At 37.6% G+C, this 14,665-nt stretch overlaps 1 protein-coding gene across 1 annotated transcript in view; it reads right to left on the reverse strand.

The window, feature by feature from the left end:
• rcl1 (RNA terminal phosphate cyclase-like 1) overlaps nt 1-14,665 on the reverse strand; it is a 55,855-nt gene that overhangs the window by 17,445 nt on the left and 23,745 nt on the right. The window contains exons 5-7 of the mRNA XM_028804940.2: nt 12,033-12,157; nt 8,664-8,789; nt 6,873-7,029 (exon numbers count right to left, since the gene is read on the reverse strand). Coding sequence (XP_028660773.2) covers nt 6,873-7,029; nt 8,664-8,789; nt 12,033-12,157 — 408 coding nt within the window. The remainder of the gene's footprint in view (nt 1-6,872; nt 7,030-8,663; nt 8,790-12,032; nt 12,158-14,665) is intronic.

A 14,665-nucleotide genomic window follows, 5' to 3' on the forward strand; every position in this document is an offset into this window, starting at 1 on the left:
ATCAACAAACAGATTAGTGTTTCAAAGTGAAGATATGTTTGAGAATATACATCAAAATTAACACGTGGGTGGATGTTCTCAGTTAAGCTTACATCAACTGATGCTTCCAAAGGGTCCAGACTGTTGACCCTCACAACCTTACAAAACATATTAATGCCTATACTACAGCTCATATCCTGCAAACACAAAAAAAACTGCATAGTCTTGTTATTGCTGTCAGTAAACCTGCTCACTTTTTACAAAAGTATCAGCCATTGCTTTGGTTAGTTGTGGCCTTTGCAGAGACTCAAAGACTGGATTTATGATAGGGCTATAAAGGTCTTCTCAGTGATTTGGTTGATTTAGGGCTCGTTTATACTTCATGCTTAGCACGTACGCGCATGCATCATGGCTGCCATTCCCAGCGCTGAATTGATGCGTCCTCTAAGAAGGCCCTCAGAAATTAATGCGACCTGTGCGCGAATTGCAGTACCAGCAAAAAGTCGGGGGGGGGCGCAGTGTGATAAAAGTTGGAATGTGACATCAGAGTCTCTGTTAACTATCTACTTGTGACAGAAAGCCTCTATGCGGATCCTACAGGATCGATGTGCGTGTTTCGATGTTTGATGAATAGTTCGATGTGGTGAAGCAAAATGCCGACATACGGATGCATTTGTGGTGCTTTTATGGTCAAGCGTCGCATATTCCCGATCGTAATGACACGATACATTTTAAGTCTCACATACCATCTTTTGTGCAGTCTTTTTTTTTTTTTTTTGCAACTTCATAACAGCAACATAATGCACTGTATTTGAGCCACAGAGGAAAAAAATTAAGGACATGGTGAAAACTTGTATTTTGTGATTAAAGTGGAAATGTCCACTCTAACTAACCTCGTAGTTTACTTTATCATTAAAGCAGACCGTCGTAAACGTCATCCCAGTTTTTAATCTCTACGAGCTTCTTGGACCTGACAGCAGCGGCAAGCAGCAATAGATCATCACACAGAACACATTAAATGTATAATATTCCAACTCTGCAAATTTAGAATCTTTAGATTTATACTTGATATCACTTTCATGATGAAATGCATTAAAGTATGTATGTTACATTTTACAAATAAATCGTTAATTTCATTTAAATAATGAATACTGTTAATAATTACACACATGGGGGTGACACGGTGGCAGAGCGGAAGCACTGCGGTCTCGCAGGGAGTCATGTCGCTGGTATTCTCTGCCTGGAGTTTACATGTTTTCCTGCTGGGTTTCCACACTGTGCTCTGGTTTCCTTCCAAAGATATGTAGATTTGGGGATTTGGTGCCACTAAAATGACTCCAGTGTATGTGTGTGCTTGTATTCACCTTGCGATGAGCTGAGGCCCCATCCAGGGATTGCTTCTGCCTCGTGCCCAATGCTTGCTGGAATTGACACATCCCTGTATTGATGGATTTAATCATTAAACATCCTTTTCAGAGATATTATGGTAAGGTGTCATCGGAATTCAATGAGTGTTCAGGCAATTCACAACACAGAGAAGCCAAACCTGTTCTCACCGTGATAATATCTTGCACTGCCACCTGCTGGATTCCTCCAGATTTACGTAAAGTACGTACGCAAGTATAAACAGTAAAACGCTTGCATAGCAGAAGCGTCCGCTGCAGCATGCGTCACGTGAAGTATAAACCCCGCCTTAACAACATCTGTAAATACAGTGGAACCTCGGTTCACGAACGTCTCGGTACACGTACAAATCGGTTTACAACCAAAAAATTCGCCAAACTTTTGCCTTGGTTCACGACCACACACTCGGTATACGAACAAGCCAGTTTCCCTTTCTGTTTGTACATGTTCAGTCTCTCCCTGTGCATTTCCTGTGCAGCGAGCGAGAGAGAGCGCGACACACACACACACAGGCAGCGCGAGAGAGAGGGGGCTGGACGCAAAAGGTAGGAAGGCAGTTAAAGAATGCACTGGGCTTGATTTTGTTTTCACTTCTGTTGACAGCGATTGGTTTGTAGCGTGCATTGTTGCAATGTTACTTTTCTTAGTGGTTTATTAAATTACGGATTTTTTCAAATGTTCATTTTTTTCCCTGTGCTTAAAACTTATCAAAAAAAAGTGTTTTCAGCCAGCGGTTGGTAGCGCTATAGCGCGAACTACTGCAGTGTTAGTTTTCTCTGTTGTTCAAGGTTTTCTCAGTGTTATTCAATGTTTTTCCATTTAGTTTACTATTATGCTGAGCATTCTATGGTTTAATTAACTATATTTGTGCTTAAAAAAAAGTATATATTTACATACAGTTCGTATGGTCTGGAACGGATTAATTGTATTTACATACAATCCTATGGGGGGAAATTGCTTCGGTTCACGACCAGAGTTTTGGAACGAATTATAGTCGTGAACCGAGGTTCCACTGTATGTGCAATACATTATACTGACTAGCTTTGTGAATTCAGTTTTGTGTTTTTTTGCATCTTTTGGTATATAACTGTGTTTTAAGTACTGTATATGGTAGGTGTAAAATTGCATTTGTTTCTGAGCATAAGTGAAACTAAACATGCTCTATATGTGTAACAAATGCAGGAGAAAGATGTCAAGTAGAGCAAGGATATTTTTTTAGTCAAAAGCAGCTATGCAAAGACATCAGCTGCTAAAAATGTATGTGGTCTCAGTAATATAATTACAAGTGATGTGTGCAAACCAGTGGATATTCAGAGGTTTATCTGTCTATATTTGTTTTAATCTGAGAACAAAATCACCTCATAAAAACAAACTCTATAAATTTCTCAAATAAACTGGCTACAATTTCTGTCATCTCTGCTTAACCCACATAACCTTCTGAGATACCTGATGGCTTCTGAAAATTGGGTTACTATGTAATTTTGAGTAAATGCTCATTTAAATGTGCTGTGCTCCCTCTTTCCAAAACTGAAACCAGCGATGAATTTTATTTTTGAAATTCTATTTAGTTGCACTTTAAAAGGTCCCTTTTTCTTCATTAACTCATCCTTCACCTCTAATCTTTCCTTCTTTGAATACTCATTATCATGACTACTGAGTATGAAAAGCTTGGCCTGATTTTTTTCATATTGTAATTTCATTAAAACTTTTGTAAAATGCCTTGTGGCAATGCTTACAGTACGATACACTATTAAATAAATTTGCTTAAAAGTAATTAAACATTGACAAAGACTCATGGTTTAGTGAATAACCTTTGTAGCAAGAATATCTGCCAAAGTCCGGCAGACACATTTGAAAACACAGTGAACATTTAAACTCCAGACCATTCTTGCTCATCATAAGCCTGCTTTATAGGATCTCAGGATCAAGAATTTATAATTTAGCATTATAGGATATGCTCTGTAGTTTGAGGACAGGCGCTGGTGAGGCTTGACGCAACATTAAAGTGAACCTCATATTTTAAAGGTGCAAAATAATTCACCAGCGGGTCACAAGCCAGACATGAACAGCTACTCAGGGCATCAGAAACTTAGTAACTACATTAGAAATGTACTGCTCCTCCAAGGAGTGCACCCTGAAAATTGTTTTTACTTAACCAATGTATAGCACCAACATACTGACTGGCTGCTGGGAACCTTATGTGGCACAAAGATTTTTAATTTTCTGAAAAAGATGGCAATGAAAACTACAAAGAGCAAATCAAATCACTGCTACAAGCATGCAATTAGAAAGGTAGTCAAATATTTCTGTACAGATTACAGCCCCAAACTGAAACATTCCTCAGGGTATCCTTTTACCAATACTTTCACAAATACCTTTCCTGCTAGTTCATAGAGATCTTCACCAGAGGGAACACTATTCCTTCTGCATTTAGTAAAATCAACATACAACTATTGTTTTCAGACATCCAAAAAGTAGTCAAGCAGCAAAGACTGTTCCCATTAACAGAGAAAACACTGTTTCATGGACTATTGCTAAATCTTCACTAGAGTTCCTCAGTTAAAGGTAAGATCACCACAAGGTAAGTTCCACATGTTCAATTGTAATAGTAAGACTTCCTTATTTTCTTTCATAGCTGAAATAAATTACTTTTTAATTTTTGAGCATTTGTAAATTTCATTCAGTGCCTTTTCATTTTCTTAAAATAAATCTCATAAGGTTTCTCTACCTGTTTTCTATGATACAGATCAAATATTGTCTTTATCCTATGATTAGCAGGAAAATTAAAATAATACAGAAAACTTGCCGTAAATTGCAGCTGGTGGTCAGCTGATAGTAAAATCGAAAAGAAAGCAGAGGGGTAAAAAGCATGACAGTCTGAATGACCTTTGTGAAGTGGTATGCTATAAAAAGGCACTTATCACATCTGTGAAAGACTTGTGGTGTTTATGTGCATCTACAAACAACAAAGCAAACTCAATATGGAAACTTAAATGTGTCCTCAGGCCACACTGAAATATATTAGAACAACAAATATATTAAAATATTTAAACCTTAATTTAGTGGAAGTCCTAGCTGTAGCCGAAAATGAAGTACAAAAGACAAGGCATTAATTTTCACAACTAGACTGCAACAGTAATTTATACAAAACAATTCAATTAAAGCAACGTTTGCATTTAATTTTTTTAATCATTATTTTTTAAAACAAATTTTTGAGTTGCTCAAGTGGCCGCACATGTGCTTGTCAGAGAGAGCTGTCTTATTGATGGTGCCCTTCAAAATTTCATGTCTCTCTCTATTATAAAAAAAAAAAAATCTTGAGATGAAACAAGACTATTTCCAAGAGATTGTTTCAAGTCCCACGAGACGAGAATATTGTCAAGAGATTTTATCAAGTCCCGCCCTCCTCTCAACCATTTACGGATAACAGCCCACCCCCATGGTCCTCTCACCTCTCATTCGTGTGAAGGCTTTTGTCAGACACAGTTCCTGTGCTCTCAGCTCTTATAAATTTTTACGTTTTCCTCACTTTAAGTTCCCAATAAAAGAAGACTTATTATGTCCAAATCTTAATGAAGAATTTCATCCTGAAGGGTTATCAACAGAAGAAATGAGTACACAGGCAATCCTAGCACAGAGAAACGATGAAGTCCAACGAATTTGCATGAAAATTGACGATCGGTTACACGGCAAATTGGTTAAATGCGTATCAATAGACTATGCTGGAACAGTTGGTGGTGATTGTGCGGAAAATGAAAACATCAGCTTACAATATCCCGTAGAATATCTACAACCGTTAACACCGTCTGGACTTCCACCGGCCAAATTACTGTTGAAAGAAGGATGTATTATAAAGTTATTGCTTAATTTATGTATGAGTGATGTGCTATGCAATAGGACAAGATTAGTTGTATTCAAAATTGGTTGAGCGATTCTGACATATAAATTTTTAACAGGTGACGAGAAAGGTTATGTAGTTCATCTTCCGAGGAAAACATTAGACACCTTAGGAGATCTTGATATGCCATTTGTATTAAAACGTTCACAGTTTCCCGTTAGAATACCTTTTACTATGACAATTAAATCACAGGGCCAAACATTCGAAAAAGTCAATTTATTTATTAGAGATATTATTCATTCACAGGCAGTTATATGTTGTGTTGTCATGATGTAACTCCAAACATGGAGCGGCAGAGCCACGAAGTGACTAGCATGTAGTGCCCGCACGGGGGTTGGCGAGTGAAGTGAGCAGGGGGCATAGCCCCCTAGTGTAATGAAAGGTATGAGCTTAGGACTTGGATTTCTCTCTACTGAAATAATTTTGTATGGTAAGACATTATCATCATTTTCCAAAGATTTTTTTCCTTGTTCATTGTTTTCCCTTATTTTTAAAAATTGTGCCTGCATATTTTTTGCAAAATTATAGTCTCAAAACTGCAGTCAATAACACACTTGCCTACTAAGCTACCCGTCATACCAACTGCACAGAACAGGTTATCCACCTAAAGCTAAGCATGTTTGGATTTGGCCATTGATTGGATGAGTGATCATTTAGGAAAAGCTTTGGTTGCTGCTGGAAGAGGTATTGATGCTATGTGCATGGATCCCATTGCCCTAGTGAAGTTGACAGGTATACTATGCTATAATAAACTATTACTGTCCCTCAGATTACATATAAACCTTAGGAACTAATTCTCTGTAGTCATAAAAAATCCAGTGGCATCTTTCGAAAAGAGTAGGGTGTTTCCCCAATGTCCTGTCTAAATTGCCCATCATTGTGGCATCCTAATAATCCCATGTCTGTAAGTGGCCAACTATTTCTCTCACCCCTTCACCATCTATTAGCTAATATGTGGTGAGTGCACTGGCACAACATGAATGGCTGCCATCATATCATTCAGGTCGATAAAATGGCTCCCCACTGTTTATGTAAAGCACTCTGAGTAGGTTAGAAAAGCACTATGTATATTTAATTTATAAAATAATGGAATATAAAAAGGGCGGCACGGTGGCGCAGTGGGTAGCGCTGCTGCCTCGCAGTTGGGAGATCTGGGGACCTGGGTTCGCTTCCCGGGTCCTCCCTGCGTGGAGTTTGCATGTTCTCCCCGTGTCTGCGTGGGTTTCCTCCGGGCGCTCCGGTTTCCTCCCACAGTCCAAAGACATGCAGGTTAGGTGGATTGGCGATTCTAAATTGGCCCTAGTGTGTGCTTGGTGTGTGGGTGTGTTTGTGTGTGTGTCCTGCGGTGGGTTGGCACCCTGCCCAGGATTGGTTCCTGCCTTGTGCCCTGTGTTGGCTGGGATTGGCTCCAGCAGATCCCCGTGACCCTGTAGTTAGGAATATAGCGGGTTGGAAAATGGATGGATGGATGGAATATAAAAAGGGTATTAGTTTATTGAAAATCTCAACGGAAAAAAAAAAAAACATCAGATTATTTTGTCAGTTATAAAATGGCTGGCTAGGAATGTGAGGTGGATACTGAATTCCTTACCCTATAAATTTCCTCAAGTAAAATCTTTGCACAATTCTTCCCCAAATCTTCCGGAAGAATGGGAGATCCTTGACCCTGAGGGTTGGATGCCATCTCTGAACTCAGAAATGATCCATTTGTCATCTCTGCTACTAAAGTCAGACCAAATCCTGGAGACCTTGAAAATATTTAAAAACAAAAATGAAAATGTTAGAAAAAACATTACATATTACCTCATCTGTCAGTGTATACGTTTAAACTATGTGCAGTTAACCTTTGTCAAATGCTGCACTCTGAGGACATAACATCCAAAATTCTTTGCTTCAAGCATTCCTTTTATTTATCCACAAACATTGATTTTCACCTACTTGTTTCCTGTTACAAATGGACAATGATCAGGCCTACTTTAACACTAATCCTATTTTTTTATATAAAAAGGCATTTAGAGGTACACACTGTACAGAACATTTATTATTATTGTTATTGTATATTTGGTCGACACCTTAGAAGATCAGAATACAAACGTTTACAAATAGATTCTTACAGTTGAAGCACAGATAGCTTAATTGACTTGCCTAGGGTCTCATAGTGAGTCACAGGCAGGAACTGAACAGAGCATCAACCCATCCAGTCATACAACCATTTCCAAACCTGCTTATCCTGAGCAGGGTCACAGGGAAGCTGGAGCCTATCCCAACAAGCGTCATGTGCAAGGTAGAAACAATCTCTAGACAGGGCACCAACCCATCAAAGGGTGAACACACTAACATACACACACAAACTAGGGCCAAATTAGCAATGCCAGTTCACCTAACCAGAGCACCTGAAGGAGAACATGTAAATTCCATGCACAGAGCATCCACGATACAAACACAAGTCAACTTGTTGCGGGGCTGTAGTAGCATTTAAAGTTAAATACTTTAGCCATTATCTCACACTGCCTGAGAAAGTGGTGATTTCAACTGCAGCAAACATACAACTGAGGCATATCATACAGTCAAGTACAGAAATTCAAAAACAATAGCACTATATATGTGTGCTTACCAAACTGAAAAACATAAACAAGTTAGCTAAATAAATGAATTCAATGTAGTATAATACAAGACATCATAGAATTCCTAGGATTCCTTTAAGTCAGTTCAGCAGCTTTCAGTGTTAGCATTAGCTCACTGTAAATGAATGATCTAAGCAAAGCTTTAAAAATACAGCTAAGGTGCTTGAAAACCAGCCAATAGGTCAATGAAAGAAACAATAAGTTTATTCACGCTGATTTTACCTACACAACACCAGTTTCACAGGGTATGGTTCAATTTAATGTGCTTCAGTTTGAAGAAGCAGCATTTTTAATTAGGAAAACAATAGCTTTTAAAGTAGCAAAAGGAAGCCATATACTGTATATGCATGCTTTGCTTTGCTTATACAGTATATACAGCATATTTTTTTCTATGTGCATATTTGTGTTCTACTTATTTGTATATGAACCAGATATGTACTTTCGGACTTGTATGTATTACAGGGTCACTATTTTCATGTGTTAAGAGTACAGTGAAATTCATACTAGCATGTGTTAATCAACACACTGGCACTCTCCAGCACCATGATCAGCTAGTATATAGTGAATTATATTACATGCTTTTGTTACTGAAAAATACCAGAATAAAATCTCACTTATAAATATTGACACATCTCATAAGACAATATTTATACACTGCGTGCAATGAATGAGTAAGAATATACTAATCATGATTCAGAAGAGACTGCATCTTACAATAATTGTTTGATGTGAACTTTCCAGAAATTTACCATACTCACTTTCCAGAGTTTGCACCTTTCATGTGGTCTGTATAAATATATATATCTGGAATGAATTTGTTCAAAATGCTTCTAGCAGAATCCACCATTCTGTTGGCTATTTGAGGGGATACACGGACAGAATATCTTTTAGAATCACAGTCAAGGACATACTTTAGAAGTTCAGAATATCTTAACCTAAAATATTACAAAATTTGAATGTATTCGTGTTGTAGGCATTCAAAGTAATAAAGAAACAAAAACAAATTACATCTTTAAGTTCACTGTATTTCCCTCCAACTGTGGGAAAATGTTTGCTATATATTATATACAAGCATACTTTATGTATAAAGGACTGCCCAAAAGTCTTAGGCACTTTAGCTAGTTAAAAAAATATTTCAAAATGTTCATACAAAATGTAAAGCAATACAATAAGACATTTTATTACGTTTAAAGAAACTAGCATGGTAACAGACCACTTTCTGAACAACTGAAATAGCTGTATAGACTGCATAAATCTGGGCAAAGGACAGCCACAATAAAAGGTAATATTGCAGTAGATGTGGTGGTTTAACCTGCAAATCTTACACCAAGGCAAAAGTAAGCATGGTGACAAGACACAAGTTGGTCATCCTGCATCATGATGGTCACGTCCAGGCAGAAGTTTTGCAACAGACAGATATTTCCAGATGTGTTGTAGCACAAACAAATGGGCAAGGATGAAAACTGAAAAATCAGTGGTCAGCCATTGAACCAGAATACAATAAACAAGAAATACATTAAGCCTACTTCCCTTAAAAATAGGCGGAAACCACTGGGACCTTGTCACACCCATCTACAGTTTGGAGAAATCATATTTGATATGGCATTGATGGAAGAGTTGCAACCAAAACACACATTACGCGGAGGTGGAAATGAAGCAGAATGACTCTTCTATGCCAGAAAAAACACAAGAATTGGGATACAGCAAAATGTCAACTGATGCTCTAGACTTATGGGTCAAAAACCAAAATATTTGTCTCTAACAGAAGGCAGTTTGTCTGCCATAGTGCTCAAAAACAGTACATGGATGAATGTCTAGGAGAAACACTGAAGCACGGTGAAGGTTCCCCACAGGTTTGGGGCTGCGTTTCCACAAATGAAGTTGGTGACTTGATCAAAATTGATTGCCCTAGTCACTGTTGAGAAGAATAGGCAAATATTTATCCATCATGCAGTACCATAAAGGAGGCATCTGATCAATCCCAACTTCATTAAGCAGCACAATAATGTCACCAAACACACAGCTAAAAATCACAAAAAACGATTTGCATAGAGGAACAGTGCATCCTACAACAGATTGTATGGGTCCACTGTCTGCTCCCTAAATTCTGCATCATCAAGACAATCTTGGATTTATTGCAGAGACACAAGCAATTAAGACTGCAGTGACAATGTGATTTATGTTATTTTTCTGTTTATTACACTTTCTGATAAGTTTACTGAAAAACAAAAAACTATTCATGGCATTACTTTTGAAAGCATTACGCCATTTTTTCACATGTACCTATGCCCTTTGCACAGTATATATTCATAAACACTCATATACAGTAGATAAATACATACACAAGATTACGAAAGAGTTTTAAATCTGGCCATAACAGAAACACCAGTAAATGCAAATAAGCTTAATGTTTCAACATAATCCCTGTGCCAATAATACTCTTATTACATTCACAAAGCTTTTCTATGACACTTAAATAAAATGCTTCATCTTGCATGTGCAACTATTCTTCTGTGGATGACCTAACAGCTTCATCATTAGCATGGTGTCCTACAGAGGTGGGCCTTCAGATTGAAGAAGAGGCAGTGATCACACTGGACCATATCTGTAGAACTGAGTGGAATCTCATTGGATCCACAAAAGCCTTTGCAATCAATGCAGTTTTATCAAGGGTACTATCATGATACAGAAGTGGGATGATCAACAGCTTTTATCAGCTCTTTTCCCTGATTAACTGCCTGAAACAACAAATCAATTAATTCTAATAATGACCAGATATGTAGGCCTATAATAAATACTAACTACAACCTTAGAATTACAGGAAATCATGCATGTGATACGGTGTTGTGGAATGGCCATGCTTACATTGTTCTGATTGATCTTCGTTATCCAAGATATACCGAGGCGTTCAAAATGTATCCCCAATTATGAACTGTCTAATAAACTACTTCCTATCCTTATTCATTAGATTGTGATTCTTCATGTGGAAGCAATAATGCTTTATACTCAGATTTTTTTAGGTATTTGACTATGACAGGTCTCTGGAAAACATTTAACTGAACTTGTACAGCCCTTGGTTGAGGAGGCATACAATCCAAATTCAACAGGAATCTCAAAAGACTCAATTTAATATTCTGCAAGGAGGTACCAGGTTTGAAACTGGCACTAGGCAAGATAAATGAAAGTGTAGCAAATCCTTGACGGGACTGAAAAAGAAGAATCCACATTATTGACACGAGGTCCTGTCTACATAGTTCTCTGGGTAAGCCGCCATCAAGGTGGAGATGTGTTTCTTGGGGTTGGGCAAGTTTGGGTTGGGGGGGAATATTTGCTGATTGTGATTTGCATGGATAGAAGGTCTAGAGTCTTTACCCAAGTCATCAGGCAGCAATGCAGTGTTTCTGTCTGATACAGGTGGGGAACTGACACCTGCTCAGACAGTGCCAGAGACATTAACTCTACAGTAAGGCTCAAAGATGTAGAAACACCAGCTTACCATAGACAGTTCTGGGAGGATAGCCCCTAATTACCAAAGGATATTTCTGTCCCTAGAAGTAATTGTGAGGATTGCCCCAGAAGCAACCCCAATGAGGTATTTAAAAAAAAAAAAACTCACTTCAAAACCATAGGACATTTAAAAAGTCAGAATCAGGAAATGAAGAAAAGCAAGGGTACACTTGACAGAAGTGCTGCAGTTTAAAGAGCCTTTAGGAAGTGAATAGGAGAGAGTTTTCTGTGATTGTGGCAATGCAATATGGACAGAGTGTAACTGGAAGTTCCTGGACCTACACAGCTACACAGGAGTAAGGCCAATTGTAACGGCTAGGGTTTATATTCTTGCTATTTCTCTTTTGATATCCCATCGATCAAACCTCCCTTGTTTTTTTTTTTTTGTTTTTTTTTATAATTCTAAATTATTATAATCTTTTCAAGCTGCACACAGTGGTGTCTCGCAACATATTTCATATGTGTATATACACAATGTTTCTATACATTACAGCAAGAGAGGGAATGCCATGCATATTATATATATATCTCAATAAAGGAAAGATCTAAGATTAGTTATATAATGGCCTCCAGCTCAGCTTTTCCAGACAGAGATTACCAATTTTATTGTTAAAGGATACGCTACACCTCTTATGCGTTTGATTTTGCCGGGATCTGTAAACTGCACTGGTTTCAGGCTCCTCCTTACTGGACTGGTGAAAATTACTTCCCCTCCACCTCCAGGAGGCATTCCTCTTTTTATAATCTGAAAAACAGATAAACAGAACATAATAAAGATTTCTGAATTTTATACCTTGGAAGAGCACTCTCAGTCTTCATCTTGGAGAGTGACAGAGACGGGGGGTTTTGTGCCAACAAATTTTTCCTAAATAGAAGGAAATGGCTTAGATTACACCATTTAATGATAGATTTTTAAATGACAGATATTTTATTCTAAAGGATATCTTTGTTTCAAGCCGTTTGTGTTTTATATTTTTAACAGATCAGTGCTCAATTTTCTGATTACAGCCTTATTGTGTTTGATGCTAACTTGCAATGCCTACTTCCTTGTATTAGCTTCCCGGTATATGGTTTCCCCCTTTTTTTTTTTTATATAAATTATTCTATTAACTGGCACTTCTCTAATGGCTGCATCATTTTCTCCACACTTATATCGCTCATATATTTCCACCTCATTTTAGCACTAAGTATTGGGTTAATCAATTTAATTTTGACTGTTTACATATGCTGAATTCTATAGCACCTCTGAAAATAAAAAAACAAAACAAAAGAAAAAGAAACAGCTATGTTTTAATGATGCTCCCTGATCTATCAGGCAGGCAGGCTTGTAAGAAAGGTGGCAGATAAGTAGTGGAAAGACAGACTTCACATTTCTTCTGAGAGGCGGTCTGAAAAAATATCGGGAGGCCGTTAAGATACTGAGAGCAAAATCTTTCACCGACATATTTTCCAATAATTATTATAGACCTTGGGTTATTCAGAATCATTAATGCTGCAATTACTGCATACAGCTGTTTTCAGTCAAGTAACCTTGTCTCTCACATGAAGCCAAATTCTTCCACCCTGGATATTTTTCCTTCTTCAAAGAGGATTTTTAAGGGTTCTGTTCCATCTTATTTTAAACACAAAATAGTTCAACCTCTGCCTAAAAAAGTTAATCTTGATCCATTGTTCTTGATCCTACTCCACATTATTTTTTTTTCTAAATCCTTGAAAAACGTGTTTTATCTCAGTTGCTATTATTTTTACATCAAAATAGCTGTCTTGATAAGTTTCAGTCTGAATTCAGACCATTTCATAGCACTGAATCTGCCCTTCTGAGAGTAACAAATGACGTGTTGCTAGCAGTGATTTCTGGAACATGCGGTATGTTAATTCTGCTGGATAGGTGTGCTGTCTTCAACATAACATAACATTCATATCGATCTGCTCAAGCAATGGGCATTCAGAGCACTGCCCTTGACTGATTTATAGACTACCTTAGGGGGCAGGACCTTCAGTATTAATTTACCACCTACACTTCAGAACAGGTAATCCATCTGAAGCTAAATGTCTTCTAAGATAATGTATACCATGCAAAAAAGTATATTGAAGAATGAAAGTAAGAAAAGGAAAAATGGAAACAATACAAGCATACTGTATGTGATTACTACTGCCCCTTCACATATTCCAATCCTGCTCAAAACACAGTTCCTTTCACTTTGCTTGCCCCACTACACCTAATACACAGACATAACAAAGCAACTAACAAAATAAAACACAAATTTAAGTCCGTATTCCAGGGAGTAAATGTAGTTAAAAAGCAGTTAATAGGATCTCAATGGTGGTGGAAATGTCCCAAATAAAATAATTGTGAGAATAACAATCCCAAGATCAAGTATACTGTTTGATCATACTCATAGATCAGGGTGGCATGCAAATCTTCTAATATGGACTCACTTCTGCAAGTATAAAGGTAGGTTTCCTCTTTTTAGATGGAATGCTATTTAAAAACCACAACTCCAACACTGTTCAATTCCACCTTACTCCTCGACATGTTTAACTTAAACACGCCACTTCCTCTCTGTTTCAATTAAGGCTGCAACAACTAATCGACAAAAATCGATAAACTCAATTATTAAATTCATTGGCAACAATTTTAATTATCTAACATCGTCATGTTCAGCAGAAGTTCATTTCAATATAGCAGAGATGGAGGGAGACGAAATTCCAAAATTGCAACCTAAAACGTCTAAAGTAAGGGAACACTTTCTATTAAGGTCTTCCAAAAAAACAACTGGTTGTAAAATATAGAATACAGAATTGGCTTGGCACGGGAGTACGACAGATGCGTGAGCACTTGAAGAGTAAACCCATGGGAGCAAGTGAAGATGAGCCTTCAGCACAGTAAGCTAACATTCCACTCTTTATTAGGGTGCTTTCACACTTAATTTAGCAGACCAGAGAACACTCCTGAGTCTGTCCTCTGCTCCACCCCTGCTGCATGTTTTCTTTCAGAATTTACACCATGTGATTCTGCCAGACTCAGGCACACACACTCATCATGTACAATTCTTATCAACAATGGAATAGGAATAATGGATAATTAAATTGGTCTGATTATGATATTTTGCAAGTGTAAAAGCAACCTTAAAGACAACTTTAGGACTGCTGTTGAATTAGCAGTTCAGCTGTAGATGTATTATTTGAAATCGATCAGTTTCAAATACAGGCTTGTCCCTTACCATTAAGTTGAACTTGTAGGTAAGTCAGA

Source organism: Erpetoichthys calabaricus, chromosome 7 (genome assembly GCF_900747795.2).
Source record: "Erpetoichthys calabaricus chromosome 7, fErpCal1.3, whole genome shotgun sequence".
NCBI classification, from domain to species: domain Eukaryota; kingdom Metazoa; phylum Chordata; class Cladistia; order Polypteriformes; family Polypteridae; genus Erpetoichthys; species Erpetoichthys calabaricus.